The sequence below is a fragment of the Salvelinus namaycush genome, chromosome 2 (assembly GCF_016432855.1).
Source record: "Salvelinus namaycush isolate Seneca chromosome 2, SaNama_1.0, whole genome shotgun sequence".
Classification (NCBI taxonomy): domain Eukaryota; kingdom Metazoa; phylum Chordata; class Actinopteri; order Salmoniformes; family Salmonidae; genus Salvelinus; species Salvelinus namaycush.
The window spans coordinates 7980414-8001790 of record NC_052308.1 but is presented as its reverse complement, the minus strand read 5'-3'; the positions used below and the strand labels follow the sequence as shown (position 1 = coordinate 8001790).

The 21377-nt window shown below is 43.3% G+C and overlaps 1 protein-coding gene across 1 annotated transcript in view; it reads right to left on the bottom strand.

The window, feature by feature from the left end:
* The window catches only part of LOC120020282 (metabotropic glutamate receptor 4-like), a 229727-nt gene that overhangs the window by 56058 nt on the left and 152292 nt on the right, over window positions 1-21377 (bottom strand). The window contains exon 8 of the mRNA XM_038963839.1: window positions 5306-5506. Within this exon, the coding sequence (XP_038819767.1) occupies window positions 5306-5506 (201 nt within the window). The remainder of the gene's footprint in view (window positions 1-5305; window positions 5507-21377) is intronic.

Sequence of the window (21377 nt, the reverse complement as noted above, 5' to 3'; positions counted from 1 at the left end):
CTGTACTTTGTACTAAAGTTATTTTTTAAAATCTAACACAGCGGTTGCATTAAGAACCAGTGCATCTTTCATTTGCTGTACAACATGTATTTTTTAGCAAAGTTTATGATGAGTTTTTTGGTTAGATTACGTGACTGTCCAAAATTTCTCCGGACAATTTGGTGCATTTTGGCGCCATATTCACAATGTAAAACCAGGATTTGTAGCTATAAATATGCACATTTTCGAACAAAACATAAATGTATTGTATAACATGATGTTATAAGACTGTCATCTGATGAAGTTGTTCAAAGGTTAGTGATTCATTTTATCTCTATTTGTGGGTTTTGTGAAAGCTATGTTTGCGGTGAAAAAATGGCGTTGTGTGTTTGGCTATTGTGGTGAGCTAACATAAATATATATTGTGTTTTCGCTGTAAAACATTTTAAAAATCGGAAATGTTGGCTGGATTCACAAGATGTTTATCTTTCATTTGCTGTATTGGACTTGTGATTTCATGAAATTATATTATATGATATCCCTGTGGCGCTAGGCTAGGCTATGCTAGTCAGCTTTTTGATGAAGATGATCCCAGATCCGGGAGGGGGGGTCGGTAGAGGTTTACTTTTCAATAAATGAACCTTTGCTATCTTCTCTAGTACTCTCAAGCTGGGCTATCATACCCAGGGACCATACTCATGAAAGAAGTGGACCCCAGTTAATGTCCTCAGTTCACCTATTAGAATCACAATGTTGTTGTACTCATGATACAGTATTTAATGTAACTTGTCCTGTAATTTAGAAACAATATGAGGTAGGAACTAGTTCAGATTACATTTTTTTAAACTAACATTCACATTGCTGTTTCCCCATTTGTAATTATAAGCCAGCAATATATGTACTGTATGTTTAGTGTACGGTCATTGGCTGACTTCGATACTGTATGTAAGGCCTTATTTTTTATGCGCCTTAACTGACATGAAGTCTTGTTCTTCAAGTTCATGTAAAAAGAAAAGAGAAAATCTGACGGTTCTATGGCATGCAAATTTTTTTTTACAATTTCAATTGGCAGTGTCTGAGTCACACAACAATGAAGAATTGGCACTTCCCTGAGAAGAGGGGAAAAGAAGCACGCTGAGAGGGAAAAACCCACAGTGCTTTGCCTTTGTTCCATAGTCACAACTGCAGTGTCTGTGGAGACTGACAGTCGAAAGGCCCACTGCATTCTGTCTGCAGTAGAGGTAAAAGACAAAAAGAAAACACTGTTTCTCAGACGTGATAGCAGCAGACTCAGAACACTGATGGTAAGTTTCATTCAATCGCAGCTCATTGAAGTTTCATGTCAGTCTTTGGAGCATCAAAGAAAGAAGTGGGCACGAGATGGAAGAAAGTGCTGGGGGAGGTTGGGACCAGGGGCTAGAGTGAGGTTGGAAAATGTTTGATACCTTTGCTTTGTATGTTGAGGCATTGACGGCAACTGAGCGAGCCAAAATTAAACATTTGAGAAGTGGATGTTTTAGAATAGCTAAAAAAAAGTATCAGGGGATACATTGGGAAGGGTAAAGCACAAAGGTTAATGATTTATAGAAATATGCCCTCTGTCTTAGAACTGAGTGGCTGACATCAACACTATTGGATTTTGTATAATTGAAAAATACTTTCCACTAACTACTCAAATCAAATCAAATTTTATTTGTCACATACACATGGTTAGCAGTGCGAGTGTAGCGAAATGCTTGTGCTTCTAGTTCCGGAAAAGCAGTAATAACCAACGAGTAATCTAACCTAACAATTTCACAACAACTACCTTATACACACAGGTGTAAAGGGATGAAGAATATGTACATAAAAATATATGAATGAGTGATGGTACAGAACGGCATAGGCAAGATGCAGTAGATGGTATAGAGTACAGTATATACATATGAAATGAGTGATGTAGGGTATGTAAGCATTATATTAAGTGGCATTGTTTAAAGTGGCTAGTGATACATTTTCTACATCAATTTTTCCATTATTAACGTGGCTGGAGTTGAGTCAGTATGTTGGCAGCAGCCACTCAATGTTAGTGGTGGCTGTTTAACAGTCTGATGGCCTTGAGATAGAAGCTGTTTTTCAGTCTCTCGGTCCCTGCTTTGATGCACCTGTACTGACCTCGCCTTCTGGATGATAGCGGGGTGAACAGGCAGTGGCTCGAGTGGTTGTTGTCCTTGATGATCTTTATGGACTTCCTGTGACATCGGGTGGTGTAGGTGTCCTGGAGGGCAGGTAGTTTGCCCCCTGTGATGTGTTGTGCAGACCTCACTACCCTCTGGAGAGCCTTACGGTTGTGGGCGGAGCAGTTGCCGTACCAGGCGGTGATACAGCCCGACACGATGCTCTCGATTGTGCATCTGTAAAAGTTTGTGAGTGCTTTTGGTGACAAGCCGAATTTCTTCAGCCTCCTGAGGTTGAAGAGGCACTGCTGTGCCTTCTTCACCACTCTGTCTGTGTGGGTGGACCAATTCAGTTTGTCCGTGATGTGTACGCCGAGGAACTTAAAACGTACTACCCTCTCCATTACTGTCCCGTCGATGTGGATAGGGGGGTGCTCCCTCTGCTGTTTCCTGAAGTCCACGATCATCTCCTTTGTTTTGTTGACGTTGAATGTAAGGTTATTTTTCCCAACAGCACACTCCGAGGGCCCTCACCTCCTCCCTGTAGGCCGTATCGTCGTTGTTGGTAATCAAGCCTACCACTGTAGTGTCGTCTGCAAACTTGATGATTGAGTTGGAGGCGTGCATGGCCACGCAGTCGTGGGTGAACAGGGAGTACAGGAGAGGGCTCAGAACGCACCCTTGTGGGGCCCCAGTGTTGAGGATCAGCGGGGTGGAGATGTTGTTACCTACCCTCACCACCTGGGGGCGGCCCGTCAGGAAGTCCAGTACCCAGTTGCACAGGGCAGGGTCGAGACCCAGGATCTCGAGATTGATGATGAGTTTGGACGGTACTATGGTGTTAAATGCTGAGCTGTAGTCGATGAACAGCATTCTCACATAGGTATTCCTCTTGTCCAGATGGGTTAGGGCTGTGTACAGTGTGGTTGCGATTGCGTCGTCTGTGGACCTATTGGGGCGGTAAGCAAATTGGAGTGGGTCTAGGGTGTCAGGTAGGGTGGAGGTGATATGGTCCTTGACTAGTCTCTCAAAGCACTTCATGATGACGGAAGTGAGTGCTACGGGGCGGTAGTCGTTTAGCTCAGTTACCTTAGCTTTCTTGGGAACAGGAACAATGGTGGCCCTCTTGAAGCATGTGGGAACAGCAGACTGGGATAAGGATTGATTGAATATGTCCATAAACACACCAGCCAGCTGGTCTGCGCATGCTCTCAGGACGCGGCTGGGGATGCCGTCTGGGCCTGCAGCCTTGCGAGGGTTAACACGTTTAAATGTTTTACTCACGTCGGCTGCAGTGAAGGAGAGTCCACAGGTTTTGGTAGCGGGCCGTGTCAGTGGCACTGTATTGTCCTCAAAGCGAGCAAATAAGTTGTTTAGTCTGTCTGGGAGCAAGACATCCTGGTCCGCGACTGGGCTGGTTTTCTTTTTGTAATCCGTGATTCACTGTAGACCCTGCCACATACCTCTTGTGTCTGAGCCGTTGAATTGCGACTCTACTTTGTCTCTATACTGACGCTTAGCTTGTTTGATTGCCTTGCGGAGGGAATAGCTACACTGTTTGTATTCGGTCATGTTTCCGGTCACCTTGCCCTGGTTAAAAGCAGTGGTTCGTGCTTTCAGTTTCACCCGAATGCTGCCATCAATCAGCGGTTTCTGGTTTGGGAATGTTACAAATATCTATGCCAGGTCTTTACCACTGTCATACTGCTTGTGGTTTCTAGAAGAAGAAGCAGATCAAGACATCAAAGAACCTACTTAGTACATACTTTTTGAAATGACAGAAGGATAAGCGTCCTCACACTTGAACAAAGAGGGGTTCTCTCTGCTACTGTGAGAGTAGATTTGTAGCGATAGTCCACAGAGGCAGTCCACCAATCTTCCTAGATGAGATTGGTGATGATTGTCAGCCTGCCACAGATATGGCCACCTCACTGTGACTAATTACACCACCAATGCTTTGCTTTTGGGAGGCTGTTGACGTTTGACCTTTTTTGTCGTTTGCACATTATTCTGGATGCTTTAAACATAATAGTGTATAAGAGGACTGACACATTAGACCCTCTGCGGTTAAAACTGAGACTGGGTTGTAATTAAATCTCAGCGGAGACCTTGAACTCAACGACAACAACAACAAACAGCACTGGCTGTGGCCTCTGGAATAATTCATTACAAGTGAAACAAAAAAGCATTTTAAACTGCTCTGACCAATCTGTCATGATTTTTGTTTCCAGGCGGAAAAAAATGAAATGTATCCTTTGTGTGTTTTTTTGGTGAGTACTTTATGTGTCTGGTGAGAAGGAGATAAATATTATCTTTGATAAATGACCCTCCAGTCTGCTATTCCCATAGCCCCAGTGGGTTGGGTGTCCATGTTAAACATACTGATGTGTGCTGCTGATGATGCAACAGGAGGAAGTTGAGTGTAACCCAGAAGCAGCCCACTTGTGCAGCACAGCGTCTACATACAGATCGGGGTACCTGCTACAACTGATCTTGTTGTTAGTGTAGTTGGTGTAGTTTTCCTTGGTGTCTTCAAATAAGACAGGAAAAACACATGCAGTTGTTGGTTTCATATCTCCTCCTTAGGAGATACATGTTTCTCACATACACCATTGCATCTTTTGTAATAAATGTAATCAATAATAGTGTTTTCTTGGATGTTTTGCCAAACATTGATCCCAAAACAATTCCCAGGAGTATGTATTTCAATGGACTGCCCCCCTTCAAGGAGTTTTCTAGATTTTCCAGCGAGCAGCATTGTTCTCTCTCCATTTAATCCATTTGAAATTAATCTCTGTAATACCCCAAAATATATTTCCTTTATTTCGTCAAGAGGCCCTCTCTTGACAATGTGTTATTCTGAATGGTTTTTAGTCTCCTCTCCTCTCAGTTTAGAGATGTCTTCAATCGTGTGTAAATATTTCACATCGTGTAATTAATCCCATTTTATGAAATAATCATAGAAAAACATCACAAATCTGATAGAAATGGCGAGGTGGTGTGTGCTTGGGTGATGGGTACCCTGTGTGCGTGTGTGTGTGTGTGTGTGTGTGTGTGTGTGTGTGTGTGTGTGTGTGTGTGTGTGTGTGTGTGTGTGTGTGTGTGTGTGTGTGTGTGTGTGTGTGTGTGTGTGTGTGTGTGTGTGTGTGTGTACAAAGTAAGTGGCTGACCTGTGAAGTTGAGCATACGGATGTGTTTGAGCAGTAGAGTGCCATTGATGGGATCCATCCTGGAGCAAAGGCCCACCTTCCCCGGACAGAGTTCCCTGTGCATGTTGTGCAGCGCATGGGCCATGGAATACACTGCATCGATAACAAACTGCACCTTCCCCTCTTGCTCGTAGTTGGAGTCCCTTCCTATCCGCTCCTGATCTGTAGAGCAGAGCGACAACCAAGTTAGGTATCTGAGAAATGCAATGCGTTATATCACTGGTCACCAACCCCAGTATCACCTTATGCTTAATAGAAAGGTGATCCCAAGCATATGAGCAGTATTACATGTGATAGTATAGGAAATAATACAGAAATACAATAACAGGTAGGCCTACACGTCTTGAATATTACGACGAATAACATTTTATGTTAAAATTGAGTTCCTATTGTGTTGATCCTAACAGTGGGTGATTATTACACGCAGGTAGTGACCACATGAGTAGCTTCCATACAGTGATGGTTGTTGGACTTGCAAATTAAGGAAGAAAATAACTTATTTTTGCTGGTACTCAATTTCTCCATTGTTAGCTTTGTCAAGCACACACTACCATGAATGCTGCGAGGCAATCATTAGACCCAGATTGAATTGGATCTTCTAAATATGTATTTGAAATGCTCGTCAATCTGGTACTACATGATTACTGATTGGTATTCCATCTGCTGTGGTGGCTTATCAAAAAGATGAGTCCACTTTAAAGGGCAAAGTGGGTCCTTTGTTGTGGAAAAAAAAGGCCTTACACTTATCTACTTAAACACTGTCATTGGTTTTGTGAGCTGTATGACCTATGGTTACTCCGGTGTGAAGATGGCTGATGAGAAGGACAGAAAGAGACAGAAAGACACCAACCTGGTCTCAGAGCAAAACATATTATATTTTACAAAATTCCATGCCACTCCATTTAGTATGACATGTTACTTTATGTTAAGTTACATTACATTGGCCTACCAATGTGATAGCGGTCATACAATATAAGAAAAATGGAAGGACGTATAGTTTCCTCGGTCTTTATCGCATTTGAACCATTTAGTATGATATATTACGTTCAACTGCTTTAGTAGGATATGCTACGTTAGGTTAGGGATTAATGTTAGGAGTTAGGTTAAAGGGTTATGGTTAGGGGAAGGGTTAGCTAAGCAACCCTAGTAGTAGTAGACAGGAGTTAGCTAAGTAGTTGCAAAGTAGATAAAAAGTAGTAAGTAGTGGCAAATTTGCTAATTAGCTAAAATGCTTAAGTTGTCCGTGATGAGATTCGAACACGTGTAACAGGGTTGGTTATGTTTCCACTTGCCTCTAAAGAAATGTGTATTTGATGTTCAAGCATTCTTATTGGTTAGTTCAACTCTGATGACAATAAGGGGTGTTGTGATTGGCCCCGCTTGCAGATAGGGGGAGATCGCGAACGTCAGGTCTTCCCAGTATGAAAATGTGATGCAAGGGGTAGGTCACGTTCTGAATACTGTTTTCTATTTTCTATTTTACAATGTGTACAAGTTTGCTGTACGTTACTGATTTTATACATGTGTGGGTATATGGTACCTGTTAGGGATTGAGGGGCTTTCTGGGATGTGCTTTGGCATATGATTGCTGTAAATAATTGTGTTAGCTAGCATACACTGATGTCATGGTCACATAAGCCACGGCTAACACAGTTGTCTTCATGCTACAGATTTTGCCATCGACAGCCATCAACACTGTTAAGCCCTGCACAACTAACGTGCTGTTTCCCATTTAACAGGTATTTACACATGTTATATTTTGTATTGTATTTTTGTATTTTGTTCGCCCAGTATGAAAATGTGATGCAAGGGATTTTGCCATCGACAGCCATCAACACTGTTAAGCCCTGCACAACTAACGTGCTGTTTCCCATTTAACAACAGCAGCAGAAATAAATGATGCTCAACTGGGACTACTGGCCGAAGTTATTTATTTTGAGAAAACACAACGCATGGAGAGTACATTATACATCTGTTACACTGGTGCCGTGACTCGTCTTCTTGTCTTCGCCGGACGTCACGTGGAGGGATCGGAGACCCGGCTTCAAGAAGTACTGTGGCTGCTGATACACGCCTAAGGCCTAGGTTTTGCATTCTGCGCAAGTGGAGTTCTCAGGGAGCTCCTGGTAGCATGAGTGAGTGGGGAATATAATATACTGTTTATTAGTTGTATGTGTTGATGTTATGATTATTTAGTGATGTAATTGTGCTGTTACGCTAGTGACCTTCGGAAGCCAATTAACGTGAGGGTGATGCCATTTTCTACCACACGGTGGCGACAACTATTTATTAAGGCGTTTCTTGTTACTTTTCTGTGTTGATTCTTGGTCTTGTTAGACAACTACTACTGAACTTTTATTTTGAGTGCATTATGTTCAAGCTGATTTTATAGAAGTGTTCATATTGATTGTGATAATTTTCATATTTTTTGGGGGGGGGACTTAATATTTACAACAACAACAAAATTTTTAAAAATGGAACGTTTTGGGAGAGGTAGGGGAGTTTTCATGTTTAACCCTTCACTGCCAGTGGGTAGGGGGGCAGCTATTTCTCCAGTTACTTCCACACCTCTGGCCAGGCCAACTACGCAGGCAAGTGTGCACCTTCCACATGATTTAAAGCTACCTCAACTCAGTGCATTCGAGCCAGTTTCACCTAATCCTAGGAAGGAGGATGTGTCTATGGATTTCCTGGCGGGCATTGTTAAGCAGATAGGTTACTCCATAGGTGAAAATATTGCCTCTTGTTTGGAATCAAAGGCTATGGGAGATGGGGTGGGACAGAAGGTTGATTATGTTGGTGGTACCAAGGTTGGGGCCAGCTCTAGTCTAAATGTAGTGGTGAAAAATGATGTCAGGGAACCAGCGTGTTTCAGGGGGGATGGTTCAGAGGAATGCACAGTGCATGAGTGGGAGGAGACCATGTTAGTGTACATGCAGAAGAAGGGCTATGGTGAGCAGGAGAGGTCAGATGAAGTTTTGGGTAAGCTGACAGGGCGGGCACGTGACGTGGTAAGAGTAAGCCTACGCAGTAACCCAGTTGACTTAAGCCAGGGCCCTAGACCGGTTTTTGACATTCTGAAGCATCACTTTAGCGACACAATCAACTCTGACATGCCTCTAGCTGATGTTTATTCTACGTTGCCAATGGAAGGTGAGACTCCATTTGATTACTGGATCAGACTGAACAGAGCCATAGAGGTGGCAGAGGACTGTTTGAAGAGGCAGAACAAGGAGCTAGACAATCCATCACGTGTTCTGACTGTCATGTTCATCAAGCACTGTCCGAACCCAGAGCTGTCATTGATATTCATGTGCAAACCATTGCATGAGTGGACGGCTGCGGAGGTCCATGGCAGGCTGGAGGAGTACCAGAGGAAGTGTAAGGCTCCAAGTCCCTTGCGGCTGGCCCCACTGGTCACCACACTGACGCAGGAAGTAAGTAGGCCAGTGTCGGCTGTTGCAAACTGCCCGGACCCCTTGCAGCAGCCCACAAATGGCTCATCCGAGGCATTGGATTGTGTGATGGGCATGCTTGAACGGGTCTTGGAGCAGAGGCCTCAGCAACCTGTAGGCGGCTATAATAACCGTTTCCAGAGGAGGCCCAGAAGGGAGAACCCGCCTTTGCAATGCAAAGTGTGTGGGGATGCGAATCACAGCACAATGGATCATTGTTATTCTAACCACCTATGCTTCCTCTGTTATGCAGCTGGGCACAAACGTCGGGAATGTCCTCGCACTTCATCGGTAACTCCCGTCGCTCCATCAAACAGCAACACGACACAGCGGCAGGAAAACTAGCTGGCAGGAAGTGCTGGGCCTTGTGAGGTGCCCCAATTCGATAGTGTTGTAGATTTAGAGTCAATATATTCAAGTGTTTGTGATGAAGTCAAGTCGAACGAAAAAGTCATTATGCAAAATACACAGAGAGTGCTCCACAACGATGAACTCTTCTATACTAGTGTGTTACTGGGGGATGCTATAGAGGTGAGCGCTATGATTGACAGCGGTTCTATGGCATGCACATTGAGCTCTACAGTGGTGCCACGCCTTGAGAAAGCAGGTGTGCTCAAGAGTGGCTCCCTCAGTCCGACTGAAGTGGTGTTGGTTGGCTGCGGGGGGTTGAAGACCAAGCCTGTAGGTGTGTGTGAATTGAATCTGTCTGTGTATGGCAGCAGTGTCTCTGTCCCTGTTCTAGTAGTGGATGGCCAACGTGATGAGCTCATCCTAGGCAGCAACGTGATAAAACACCTCACCAGGGAGCTGAAGACGACCGGTGACTTCTGGGAGAAGATGTCATCATCTGAACACAATGGAGATGACAAACTGTTCCGTCTGCTGGCTAATGTAGAGAGATGGAAAGGGACAGAAGTGCCGGAAAGAGTGGGCACGGTAAGGCTGAAGCGGGCGGTCACATTGGAGCCCATGCAGGAACATTTAGTCTGGGGCCGGTTGTGTACGCCTCAAAATGTATCTGCGGGCAGTGCTGTCGTTATTGAGCCTACGAGGGCACGCTCAAGACCGAAAAACATTCTAGTGGGGAGAACAGTAGCGACATTGTGGAGCGATGGCTGGGTCCCTGTTAAAGTTATCAATCCCTCACCAAAGCCAGTAACAGTGAGACGCAATGCCAAGATAGCGGATGTTTTTCCTTGCATGGCATTAGAGGACTTTGACACTGACTACATAGATGGGCCCACTGTCGAACCGGTCCCCCTGGTGCAGCAGGTACACAAAATGGATGCCAATCAAGACTTTGACAATGGTAGTGGAGATAGCTTGACCGTTGACAGTGCCGTAAAACCGCACAGAGTGACAAGTGAGGTGTTGCACGAGTTAGGGCTAGGTGACATTGACATTGAGTCCACTCAGTTGTCGCAACAGTGTAAGGCCCGGCTAGTTCAGCTAATAGCCCGCTACGAGTGTATCTTCTCCCGGAACAAACTAGATTGCGGGAAGGCTACTGGATATGTCCATCGCATCAGACTCAGTGACACTAAGCCTTTTAGGCTACCTTACCGTAGGCTCTCCCCTAACCATTATGACAAGCTCAGGCAGGCCTTAGATGAGATGGAAGAGCGAGAGATAATCAGGAAATCCAGCAGTGAGTATGCCTCCCCGCTCGTGCTGGTCTGGAAGAAGTCTGGCGATCTGAGACTGTGTACAGACTTCCGATGGCTCAATGCTCGCACCGTAAAGGATGCTCACCCTCTACCTCACCAAGCTGATGCTCTGGCGGCTCTGGGTGGCAATGCCTTCTTCTCTACAATGGATTTGACCTCAGGCTACTACAATGTGGAGGTGCATGAAGACGACAAGAAGTTTACAGCCTTCACTTCTCCTTTTGGGTTATATGAATATAACCGTCTTCCACAAGGACTGTGCAACAGCCCAGCTACATTCATGAGGATGATGTTGAGCATTTTTGGGGATCAACATTTTTCTAGCCTTCTATGCTACCTGGACGATGTGCTGGTTTTTGCCCCGACTGAAGAACTTGGATTGCAACGCTTGGAGTCAGTTTTTGAGCGTCTCAAGGCCCATAATCTGAAATTGGCTCCAAAGAAATGCCATTTCATGAAGAGGTCAGTGCGGTTCTTGGGGCATGTCATCAGTGAAGGAAGTGTGGCCACAGACCCGGAAAAAGTGAAGGCTATTGCAGGGATGACAGAGAAGGATCTCATGGAGGATAACACGGACGTGCCCTCCCAGGGGAAGATTCGGTCCTTTCTCGGAATGATAGTCTATTACCAGCAGTTCATTGAGGGGTGCTCCACCATCGCTAAGCCGCTGCATGGGCTGACAACTGGGACGAAGGCACCACGCCATCATGGGAAAGGAAAGAGGAAAAGAAGAATACATAGGAAACTCACAGCAGCAGACTGGACTGGTGAGTGCAAACAGGCCTTTAGTCAGTTGAAACAAGCTCTCCTCGATCAGGTCATGCTAGCCCACCCTGATTTTAGTAGACCTTTCTTGCTGTCTGTAGACGCATCTAGTAATGGATTAGGTGCTGTCCTCTCCCAAGTGCCAGAGGATGGGTCTGCAGCCAGGCCCGTAGCATTCGCTAGCAAATCTCTTACTTATGCACAGTCAAAGTATCCTGCCCATAGGTTAGAGTTTTTTGCTTTACGCTGGGCAGTCTGTGAGAAGTTTAGTCATTGGCTAAGGGGCAAGCCTTTTACTGTATGGACAGACAACAACCCATTAACATACATCCTGTTCAAGCCCAAATTGGACGCCTGTGAACAGAGATGGGTTGCTAAACTCGCTCCATTCGAGTTTGACATAAAGTACATCCCCGGTCCCAAAAATGTCATTGCTGATTCACTCAGTAGACAGCCATTTGTGCAGCCGAGCGCTCTCCACCGCATCACAAGGGTTCCATACAAGGCCTTGCTGGAGGAAGCTGTGGGAGTACATGCTGAGAAGGTGCAAGATGTGTTCCGCTGGTCGAACCACCCATTCGACCTCGAAAGCTGCTCACCGTCAATTGAGGTAGATGAAATTGTCATGGACTGCCAAACTACCTCCTATCCTTCTCCTGGTTCTCTGTCAAAGGAAGCGGTGTCAGCAGTCCTGAGGTCGCAAGAGGAGGCTGGTCTACAGAACTGTGCACTGCTACTGCCTCAGCTCACTCAGTCACTGGTGCCATCTGAGATGTCAGATGTGAGAGTGCTGTCCCGTGACGACCTGATATCAAAGCAGCGCCAGGATGATGCACTCGCCAGAGTTGTATTCTACGTGGACAGGGGCCGTAGACCTTCTAGGAGGGAACGTGGCCATGAACCAATCGAGGCTCTGCGGATTCTGAAGACCTGGGAGAAGCTCACTCTGAAAATGGGTGTACTATATCGCGTTACCAAAAGTTTGCTGTCAAAGAGGAAGACGTACCAGTATGTAGTACCCACCTCAATGAGGGTGACAGTTTTGAAGGGTGTCCACGATGAAGCCAGTCATCAGGGGCAACAGCGGACGTTGTACTTGACGAGACAGAGGTTCTTCTGGCATGGTCTGGAGTCGGATGTGAGAGAGTATGTCAAGACCTGCAAGAGGTGTGTGTTCAGTAAGGCCCCCGAGCCAGAGGCCAGAGCTCCACTGGAGAACATCATCACGACTGAGCCCCTCGAGTTGGTGTGTGTGGACTTCTGGTCTGCGGAAGACTCCAACAACAAGTCCTTGGATGTTCTGGTCGTCACTGATCATTTTACTAAGATGGCCCATGCCTTCTTGTGTCCGAACCAATCAGCTAAAGCAGTGGCCCTTCAGCTGTGGAACAACATCTTCTGTGTGTATGGTTTTCCTCGTCGTATCCACTCCGACCAAGGGGCCAACTTTGAAAGTAAATTGATTGCTGAGTTGTTGAGTGCTGCAGGAGTCCAGAAGTCGCACACAACTCCCTACCATCCGATGTGGAACGGGGGAGTCGAAAGGTTCAATAGAACGCTGGGAAACATGATCAGGGCTTTACCTACGAGAGCGAAGCACAGGTGGCCCCAGAAGCTGAAGTCGTTGACCTTCGCCTACAACTGTACAGTCCATGAAACCACGGGCCACGCCCCTTTCCAGTTGATGTTTGGGAGAACCCCACGTCTGCCTGTCGACATGATGTTTGGTACGGTGCTACAAGACTCAAATGTTGTAGACTATGATGAGTACGTCAAGTCCCTGACGAGAGACCTGAGGGAGGCCATGGAGACTGTACAGTTGTCGGCAACCAAACAGCTGAAGAGGCATGCGGGCCTCTACAACAGGAAGATCAGAGGAGCTCCAGTGGAGGTCGGTGATCGGGTGCTGCTGGCGAATAAGGGTGAACGTGGAAAGAGGAAGCTGGCGGATCGCTGGGAGAACAACCTCTATATTGTTACGGAGAAGAATAGTGACATCCACATCTTCAAGATACAGAACATGTCAACTGGCCAGGAGAAAACGATCCACCGTAATCTGATAATGCCTGTAAACTTTTTGCCTCTCCCTGACACTGCCTTAGAGACACCTAATACGGGAGACCGTGAGGATCCGAGTGAGGAGATGGAGGACTCATCCATGAATGATATACCAGAAATGGACATCGGTGAGAGGACTAGTGTGTGGGTATCAGAACAGACCTCGGAGGAAACACAGTCGGAGCCCTCTGAAAAAGAGACCCTAGATGTGCTGGAAGATGGGCCACTGGCGAGGGACCCTCAGAACTCACCACATTCTGAGGGTGCCACTGGTGGCACAAGCATGTCAGAGGTAACCTTTGGAGAAGAAATGTCCGAACCCTCTGAGGAAGAAAGACATTCTGAAGATGCCACTGGTGGCACAAGTTCCAGCAACAGTCACAGAACCCTTGACCTTGACTACCCATCGACTGTGGACAGTGACCCACCAATGGTGGTTGTAGTTGAACAGGTTAAACGTAATGATAACTCTGTTAGGACTGTCAGGTCAGGGGCTGGTCGAGTTAGGAAACGCCCAGTGAGACTCATTGAGACTATGCAGACACAGAGGGTTTTTCATACAGAATTCATTAGAGTACCTGTGTGGGTCTGTAGTCTGTAGCCACATTTTTTTTTTTTACTTTTAACTTTCAAGAGACCCTATAGAGGTAATGGGTCAGGGGTCATGTAGGCCAAGGTTTTTCTGTCTGAGGTTCTTATTGTCACTGAGTGTACTGAACATGTAACAGGCATGTTTTCCTACGGGGTCTTTGAATTCCCCTAATTCTCTTTAGAGAATAGTCTTTGCACTGGAATATTTGGTGACATATGTATTGCAAGGTATTGCATACCTCATTTAGTTTCTTTGTAGTATGCAAGTGTAATTCAGCAGGGGAGAATGTAACAGGGTTGGTTATGTTTCCACTTGCCTCTAAAGAAATGTGTATTTGATGTTCAAGCATTCTTATTGGTTAGTTCAACTCTGATGACAATAAGGGGTGTTGTGATTGGCCCCGCTTGCAGATAGGGGGAGATCACGAACGTCAGGTCTTCCCAGTATGAAAATGTGATGCAAGGGGTAGGTCACGTTCTGAATACTGTTTTCTATTTTCTATTTTACAATGTGTACAAGTTTGCTGTACGTTACTGATTTTATACATGTGTGGGTATATGGTACCTGTTAGGGATTGAGGGGCTTTCTGGGATGTGCTTTGGCATATGATTGCTGTAAATAATTGTGTTAGCTAGCATACACTGATGTCATGGTCACATAAGCCACGGCTAACACAGTTGTCTTCATGCTACAGATTTTGCCATCGACAGCCATCAACACTGTTAAGCCCTGCACAACTAACGTGCTGTTTCCCATTTAACAACAGGTATTTACACATGTTATATTTTGTATTGTATTTTTGTATTTTGTTCGCCCAGTATGAAAATGTGATGCAAGGGATTTTGCCATCGACAGCCATCAACACTGTTAAGCCCTGCACAACTAACGTGCTGTTTCCCATTTAACAACAGCAGCAGAAATAAATGATGCTCAACTGGGACTACTGGCCGAAGTTATTTATTATGAGAAAACACAACGCATGGAGAGTACATTATACATCTGTTACACACGCAACCTTTGGGTCGCTAGACATTCACATTACATTTTGCCTTAAGTAACCTACTGTCCATACCAAACGTGACATATGATACTAATTTGAAAGTCCCCGATTTACATTTACTATGTTACTTCTAGTCAATGTAATGTAACCTAATATAAAGTAACATATGTTGGCACGGATTTGAGTCAACCATAATATGTTTTGCTCTGAGAACAGGCTGAAGAGACATACAGGCAGAAAAAGACAGGAGGTAATGTTTGGAAAATACTCTATACCAATGGCTGTGTCCCAAATGGCACCCTATTACCTATAAAGTGTACTAGATAGGAATTAGGGTGCTATTTGGGACAACCTGTGCCTATTTAATTACAACCAACTGGATTCTATGTACTGAGACTGTATGCTTTCACGATGCCAGGGTCCACAGTCATACTGCTAGTTCTTTGTCAATCTGAAATGTTAGGAACTTAGTGTAAAGTAAGTCAGCAAAGTTGAGTAAGCCAGTTCTGTTTGAACCACTTAAAAACAGTAGGACCTTTTAATGGAAGGCGTGGCAAAGGGCCAGGAGGCATAGAGAAAAATACATTACCCTTCCGTTAGCCTAGCGTCTAGGCCTTGATGCACTGACTGACTGGCCCCTCCTTCCTGATACTTCTCACAATTAGCTGGAAGGTAAATGTTTAGCTAGACCACTGCAGAGGAGCCAATAAATTCCAATATGTGGAGTGTAAGGTCTTCTCCTCAGAGGAATCACTATTTTTCTTCTCTCTAGGAATACATGGATTATTGTTGTTCTTCACTTCCTGTTTGAAAAATGTCCAGCGACATATATCGTATAATATGTTCCATAAGCAACCTATAAGGAATGTCACATATGTGATGCATAAATATGTCATATACAGTATATTACTTAGAATTACATCTCATAAGTGATGTATACGTAATATGTTACATAAGCAACAATTAATCACTTATGAGATGTAATTATAAGTAGGTTGCCTAGGAAGCAACCATTGCTTGTGGCTGTTTTTCTACAATACCATGTTGTGTTAGTTTGCTTTGGGGGAGAATTATTTTTGCTACAGAACAAGATTGACGGTCTTGTGTGTAAGCATAAATCTACTAGGGAAATTAGTCTCAGTATAGGTGGGTGTGTTTGGACAATAATGTAGTTTTGAGTTTTGATGCATGATCAAACCTCATGTACACTGAAATATATTGTATTTTCACCCATTGCAAACCTAATAGCTATGGATTTAAAGCATTCCAGCAGGAGAATACTGTAAAACCTTTTCTTTATTAATTTCACATATAATCAAATCTAATTGTATTGGCCACACCCACAGTTTACAGCAGATATAAAAGGTGCAGCAAAATGCTTGTGTGCTAATGTCACGATCGTCGTTACGTGAAAGAGAGGAGGACCAAGGCGCAGCGTGAAATGAACACATATTTAATCAACGAAGACGAAGAACACTTACAAACTAAACAAAACAACAAACCGACGAACGTGAAGCTATATAATGACAAGTGCAGACACAGGCAACTTACACATAGACATAGACAATCACCCACAAACTACCTAATGACTATGGTTGCCTAAATATGGCTCCCAATCAGAGACAACGATAGACAGCTGTCTCTAATTGAGAACCAATCTAGGCAACCATAGACATACATACACCTAGACTAAACATTGCCCCATAAACATACAAAAAACCCTAGACAATACAAAACACATACATCCCCCATGTCACACCCTGACCTAACTAAAATAATAAAGAAAACAAAGATAACTAAGGCCAGGGCGTGACAGCTAACTAAACTGAACTATTGTAGTACAATAATCAATAAGACTCAGATAAAAATAACAAGTAATAGAAGAGGTAGTATGCCTAGTAATAGAAGAGATACTATGCCTAGTAATAGAATAGGTACTATGCCTAGTAATAGAATAGGTACTATGCCTAGTAATAGAATATGTACTATGCCTAGTAATAGAAGATGTAGTATGCCTAGTAATAGAATAGGTACTATCATAGTAATAGAATAGGTACTATCATAGTAATAGAAGAGGTACTATCATAGTAATAGAAGAGGTACTATCATAGTAATAGAATAGGTACTATCCTAGTAATAAAATAGGTACTATGCCTAGTAATAGAATAGGAACTATGCCTAGTAATAGAATAGGTACTATGCCTAGTAATAGAATAGGTACTATGCCTAGTAATAGAATAGGTAGTATGCATAGTAATAGAATAGGTAATATGCATAGTAATATAATAGGTAGTATGCATAGTCATAGAAGAGGTACTATGCCTAGTAATAGAATAGGTACTATGCCTAGTAATAGAATAGGTACTATGCCTAGTAATAGAATAGGTACTATGCCTAGTAATAGAATAGGTACTATGCCTATTAATAGAATAGGTACTATGCCTAGTAATAGAATAGGTAGTATGCATAGTAATAGAATAGGTAGTATGCATAGTAATATAATAGGTAGCATGCATAGTAATATAATAGGTACTATGCCTAGTAATAGAATAGGTACTATGCCTAGTAATAGAATAGGTACTATGCATAGTAATAGAATAGGTAGTATGCATAGTAATAGAATAGGTAGTATGCATAGTAATAGAATATGTACTATGCCTAGTAATAGAATAGGTAGTATGCATAGTAATATAATAGGTAGTATGCATAGTAATAGAATATGTACTATGCCTAGTAATATAATAGGTACTATGCATGGTAATAGAATAGGTACTATGCATAGTAATATAATAGGTACTATGCCTAGTAATAGAATAGGTACTATGCATAGTAATAGAATAGGTACTATGCATAGTAATATAATAGGTACTATGCCTAGTAATAGAATAGGTACTATGCATAGTAATAGAATAGGTACTATGCATAGTAATAGAATAGGTACTATGCCTAGTAATATAATAGGTACTATGCATAGTAATAGAATAGGTACTATGCATAGTAATATAATAGGTACTATGCCTAGTAATAGAATAGTTACTATGCCTAGTAATATAATAGGTACTATGCATAGTAATATAATAGGTACTATGCCTAGTAATAGAATAGGTACTATGCATAGTAATATAATAGATAGTATGCATAGTAATAGCATGATATGTACACTGTAGGATATACAGTATAGATAAGGAATGTGCTATGTCAAGTATGTCTGTATTCAAACCTATTTATTTGATATTTAGGTATTTTTTGCTCTAGTTGCAGCTCTCTGGTAATTTGTTTCATGGAAAGAATTGATTCTTGATTTTCTCTGCAGAAACCGTGTTGCATCACTCTTCTTCATTCCTCTTGCAACGCTGTACTGATATTGGTGCCAGACAAATTTCTGATCTTAGCAGAACCACTTCAACTTAAAAGCTTGCTAGCCCCAAATCGATATCTCTCTTTCAGTCATCTTTCATCTGCCATATATCAGTTTGCCACAGCAAAAAAATAAAGCTTATGCATCTATGAAATAAATAAAGAACCAGGTTACGGCTGTGATAATTGTGGTAAACTGTGGTAATTGAGCGCCATGCACCCAAATTGGACAGACAAATCGCAAGCTTAGGACTATAAGGTTCTATCTGCAAAAACTGTTGTGGCTGGCTTCTGGGTTAAGTGGGCATTGTGTCAAGAAGCAGTGCGGCTTGGTTGGGTTGTGTTTCGCAGGACGCATGGCTCTCAACCTTCGCCTCTCCCGAGTCCGTACAGGAGTTGCAGCGATGAGACAAGATTGTAACTACCACGAAATTGGGGTGAAAAAGGAGTAAAAGTAAAAAAATGGATGATTCTGAGATAATTGGCTTTGAAGTTCTGAACCCTCATTGGTTTGAATGGTTTTAGCAATTATTTTGAACGTAACATGAATTGGTGTAGAATATAGGTAGAATATAGGTAGAGAACATTGAACAGAACAATGCTATGTCAATAACTACATTTTGACAAATATCCAGATAGAACCTTTTAGCCCCAAGTTCTCTAAATATTGCCACAGGTTGGCTGATGCGGTTGGGCTGTGGGGCAGCCCAGGAGCGAGAGAGGGAGTGATACAGTATATCTCTCTCAGGCTGAGGCATGGTGGCCCACACACACACACACACACTTGGTATTGCCTCTCTTTCCTAGCAAAGCCTCTCATCTCATTGCAGAGTCGGAGCACACCCACGCACTCCCAAGGCTGGCTCGCTGCCTTTAGAGAAATCCATTCAGACTAGGAGTAGCAGCACAGCAAGGTCGTGTCCCTCTACCAGGGTGCCACAGAAAGGAGTTAGTGATTCTGGGTCGGCTCTGACCCTGTTAACCTCTGCATGCTCGGGTTTGGCACCAGGCCACATCTCCCTTCATCGTCTATAAAAACTTGAACTTCATCCATAGTCAATCTTCATCCATTTTTTCACATGAGAACATCTCCCCCTATGTGTGCCTTGGGAACATGTAGGATGTTTCGGTTGATGAACACTCCTAAATCATCTGTCCTGACGTGGGCAACTCAAAACCTCCAAGCTGGAACACATGGATAGAAAAACAGGATGTTGTGAACAGTTTACAAACTGTTCATTAGAGACACGTGAGACCATTCTGGATCTCATATCACATACGTTTGGTGAATTAAAACCATAACTTATTATGGTAATATCACATGGTTATGGAGAAGGATTCAGCCATTGTGTCTGTGTTGCTATGCTGCTTGCTGTTCTCCCCTGTATTAATTAGACAGAGGCATCAAACCCCAGGAAAGGGAGCTGGGACCCGTTCTACCTTTCTGCTCCTCTCCACATTAATCAATATCAGCTGTGTATTTCACTCATTCACAGATAAAAGACTAGTCTACCAGTCACTCACTCACACACTCGCTCTCTCTTTGATCACTGTGAGCACACAGAGCCCTCCCAGGACATTGATTATTCTTCACTCATACCCCATGTGGTCTGCTTAGCACCTTGAAGACAGGTGCAAAGCCTTCACCAGCACCACCAGAGGCACCTGGAGAATTCCTGAAACGTTGCACGTTGAGAGGGGATTGCAAAGCCAAAGAAGTTTATGACTTTCTGCTACGTCAACAAACTTCCACACAGCCTTAGAAAAACAACACCCCATCATATTTCTGGCAAACAGAGCTGTGCAGGCAAGGTATTTAACTCAGACTGCCACTCACATAAATCCTTCACAGCCTTTTCACATGGCAAAGCTCTTCATCAGATCTTCATCTTATCTGGATTTTTCTCCGCACATTTAGCTTCTTTAGCATTTTTTCACCCCAAGCAATAAGCAGAATGATCATTCATTTGGTTCTCTCCAGCACCTGAACTAGTTGGATGTGTCTATTTTTCCATATGTATTGATTAGTCCCGTACAATACTCATAGAAAGTGGATATTTTCTTTATTTAACTAGGCAAGTCAGTGAAGAACAAATTCTTATTTACAATGACAGCTTGTTCAGGGGCAGAACGACAGATTTTTACCTTGTCAGCTCAGGGATTCGATCCAGCAACCCTTTGTTTACTGGCCCAGCGCTCAAAACACTAGGCTACCTGCCTCCCCAATTAGGCATGGACGCGCCCACAATGGGAAAATATAAACAACTAAAGACACGTTCTCATTTTTAGAGACAGGTTAGTGCTACTGTAGCTAGCAAAATAGTGTAGAATTGATTCCTAACTAACTGTAAGCAATTTTAGCTAGCTAGCTAATCATCTTGCTAAATGTGAGGTGAAACAATTGACCTATTTACTGTTAATTAGCTAGTGCAAATCTCTTTCCTAGCAAACGGGACAATGTCTCCAAAACTGCTGGGTGTCTATAGCAATGTTTACTTTTTGACATTCTTGATGTCTCCACTTTCCAAGCACATTGTAACTTTTTAGATGAAAAAGACAGGGCAGGCTTCCATCTATCTTGTCATGTCATCCATATGAGACCAAGGCTTCAGCCACAGGGAGCAATGCGGATGTCAAGAAGTATAAAAGAATAACATTCTGGCACACATGATTTACCCCCTCACAATAACATGTCTGTTGAGTTTGTATCCCTATTCCAGAGCATCTATGCCAGAATTGATGGGGTAAAGGTGTAAATGGAATGCAGACTGTTCCATTGACCAGTCTGGCGCACATTCAACAAATCTGATCAAACAAAGTGGATATTCGTCAAATCCATCATGATTTATGTATTGTAACAGGCCCACAATGTTATTTTTTTTCGCTGCATACCATTTAGAAGTTGTCCCTTTTCAGGTTTAGAAGAAGTTACTGCTAAATGCTAACTCCCGTTTGTATACATAAATTGTTGGTGGTAGTTAAAGTATTTTTTAACTGTAGGGCAGTTGATTGGTGATGATGACATGAACATATGTTGGGGTTGACAACCATACAAATTTTATATGCCGATTTTTACCTTATCATAGTGTGAAATACACATATAAACAATAGCCTAAATGTAGGCTAATTTTGTTGGGGG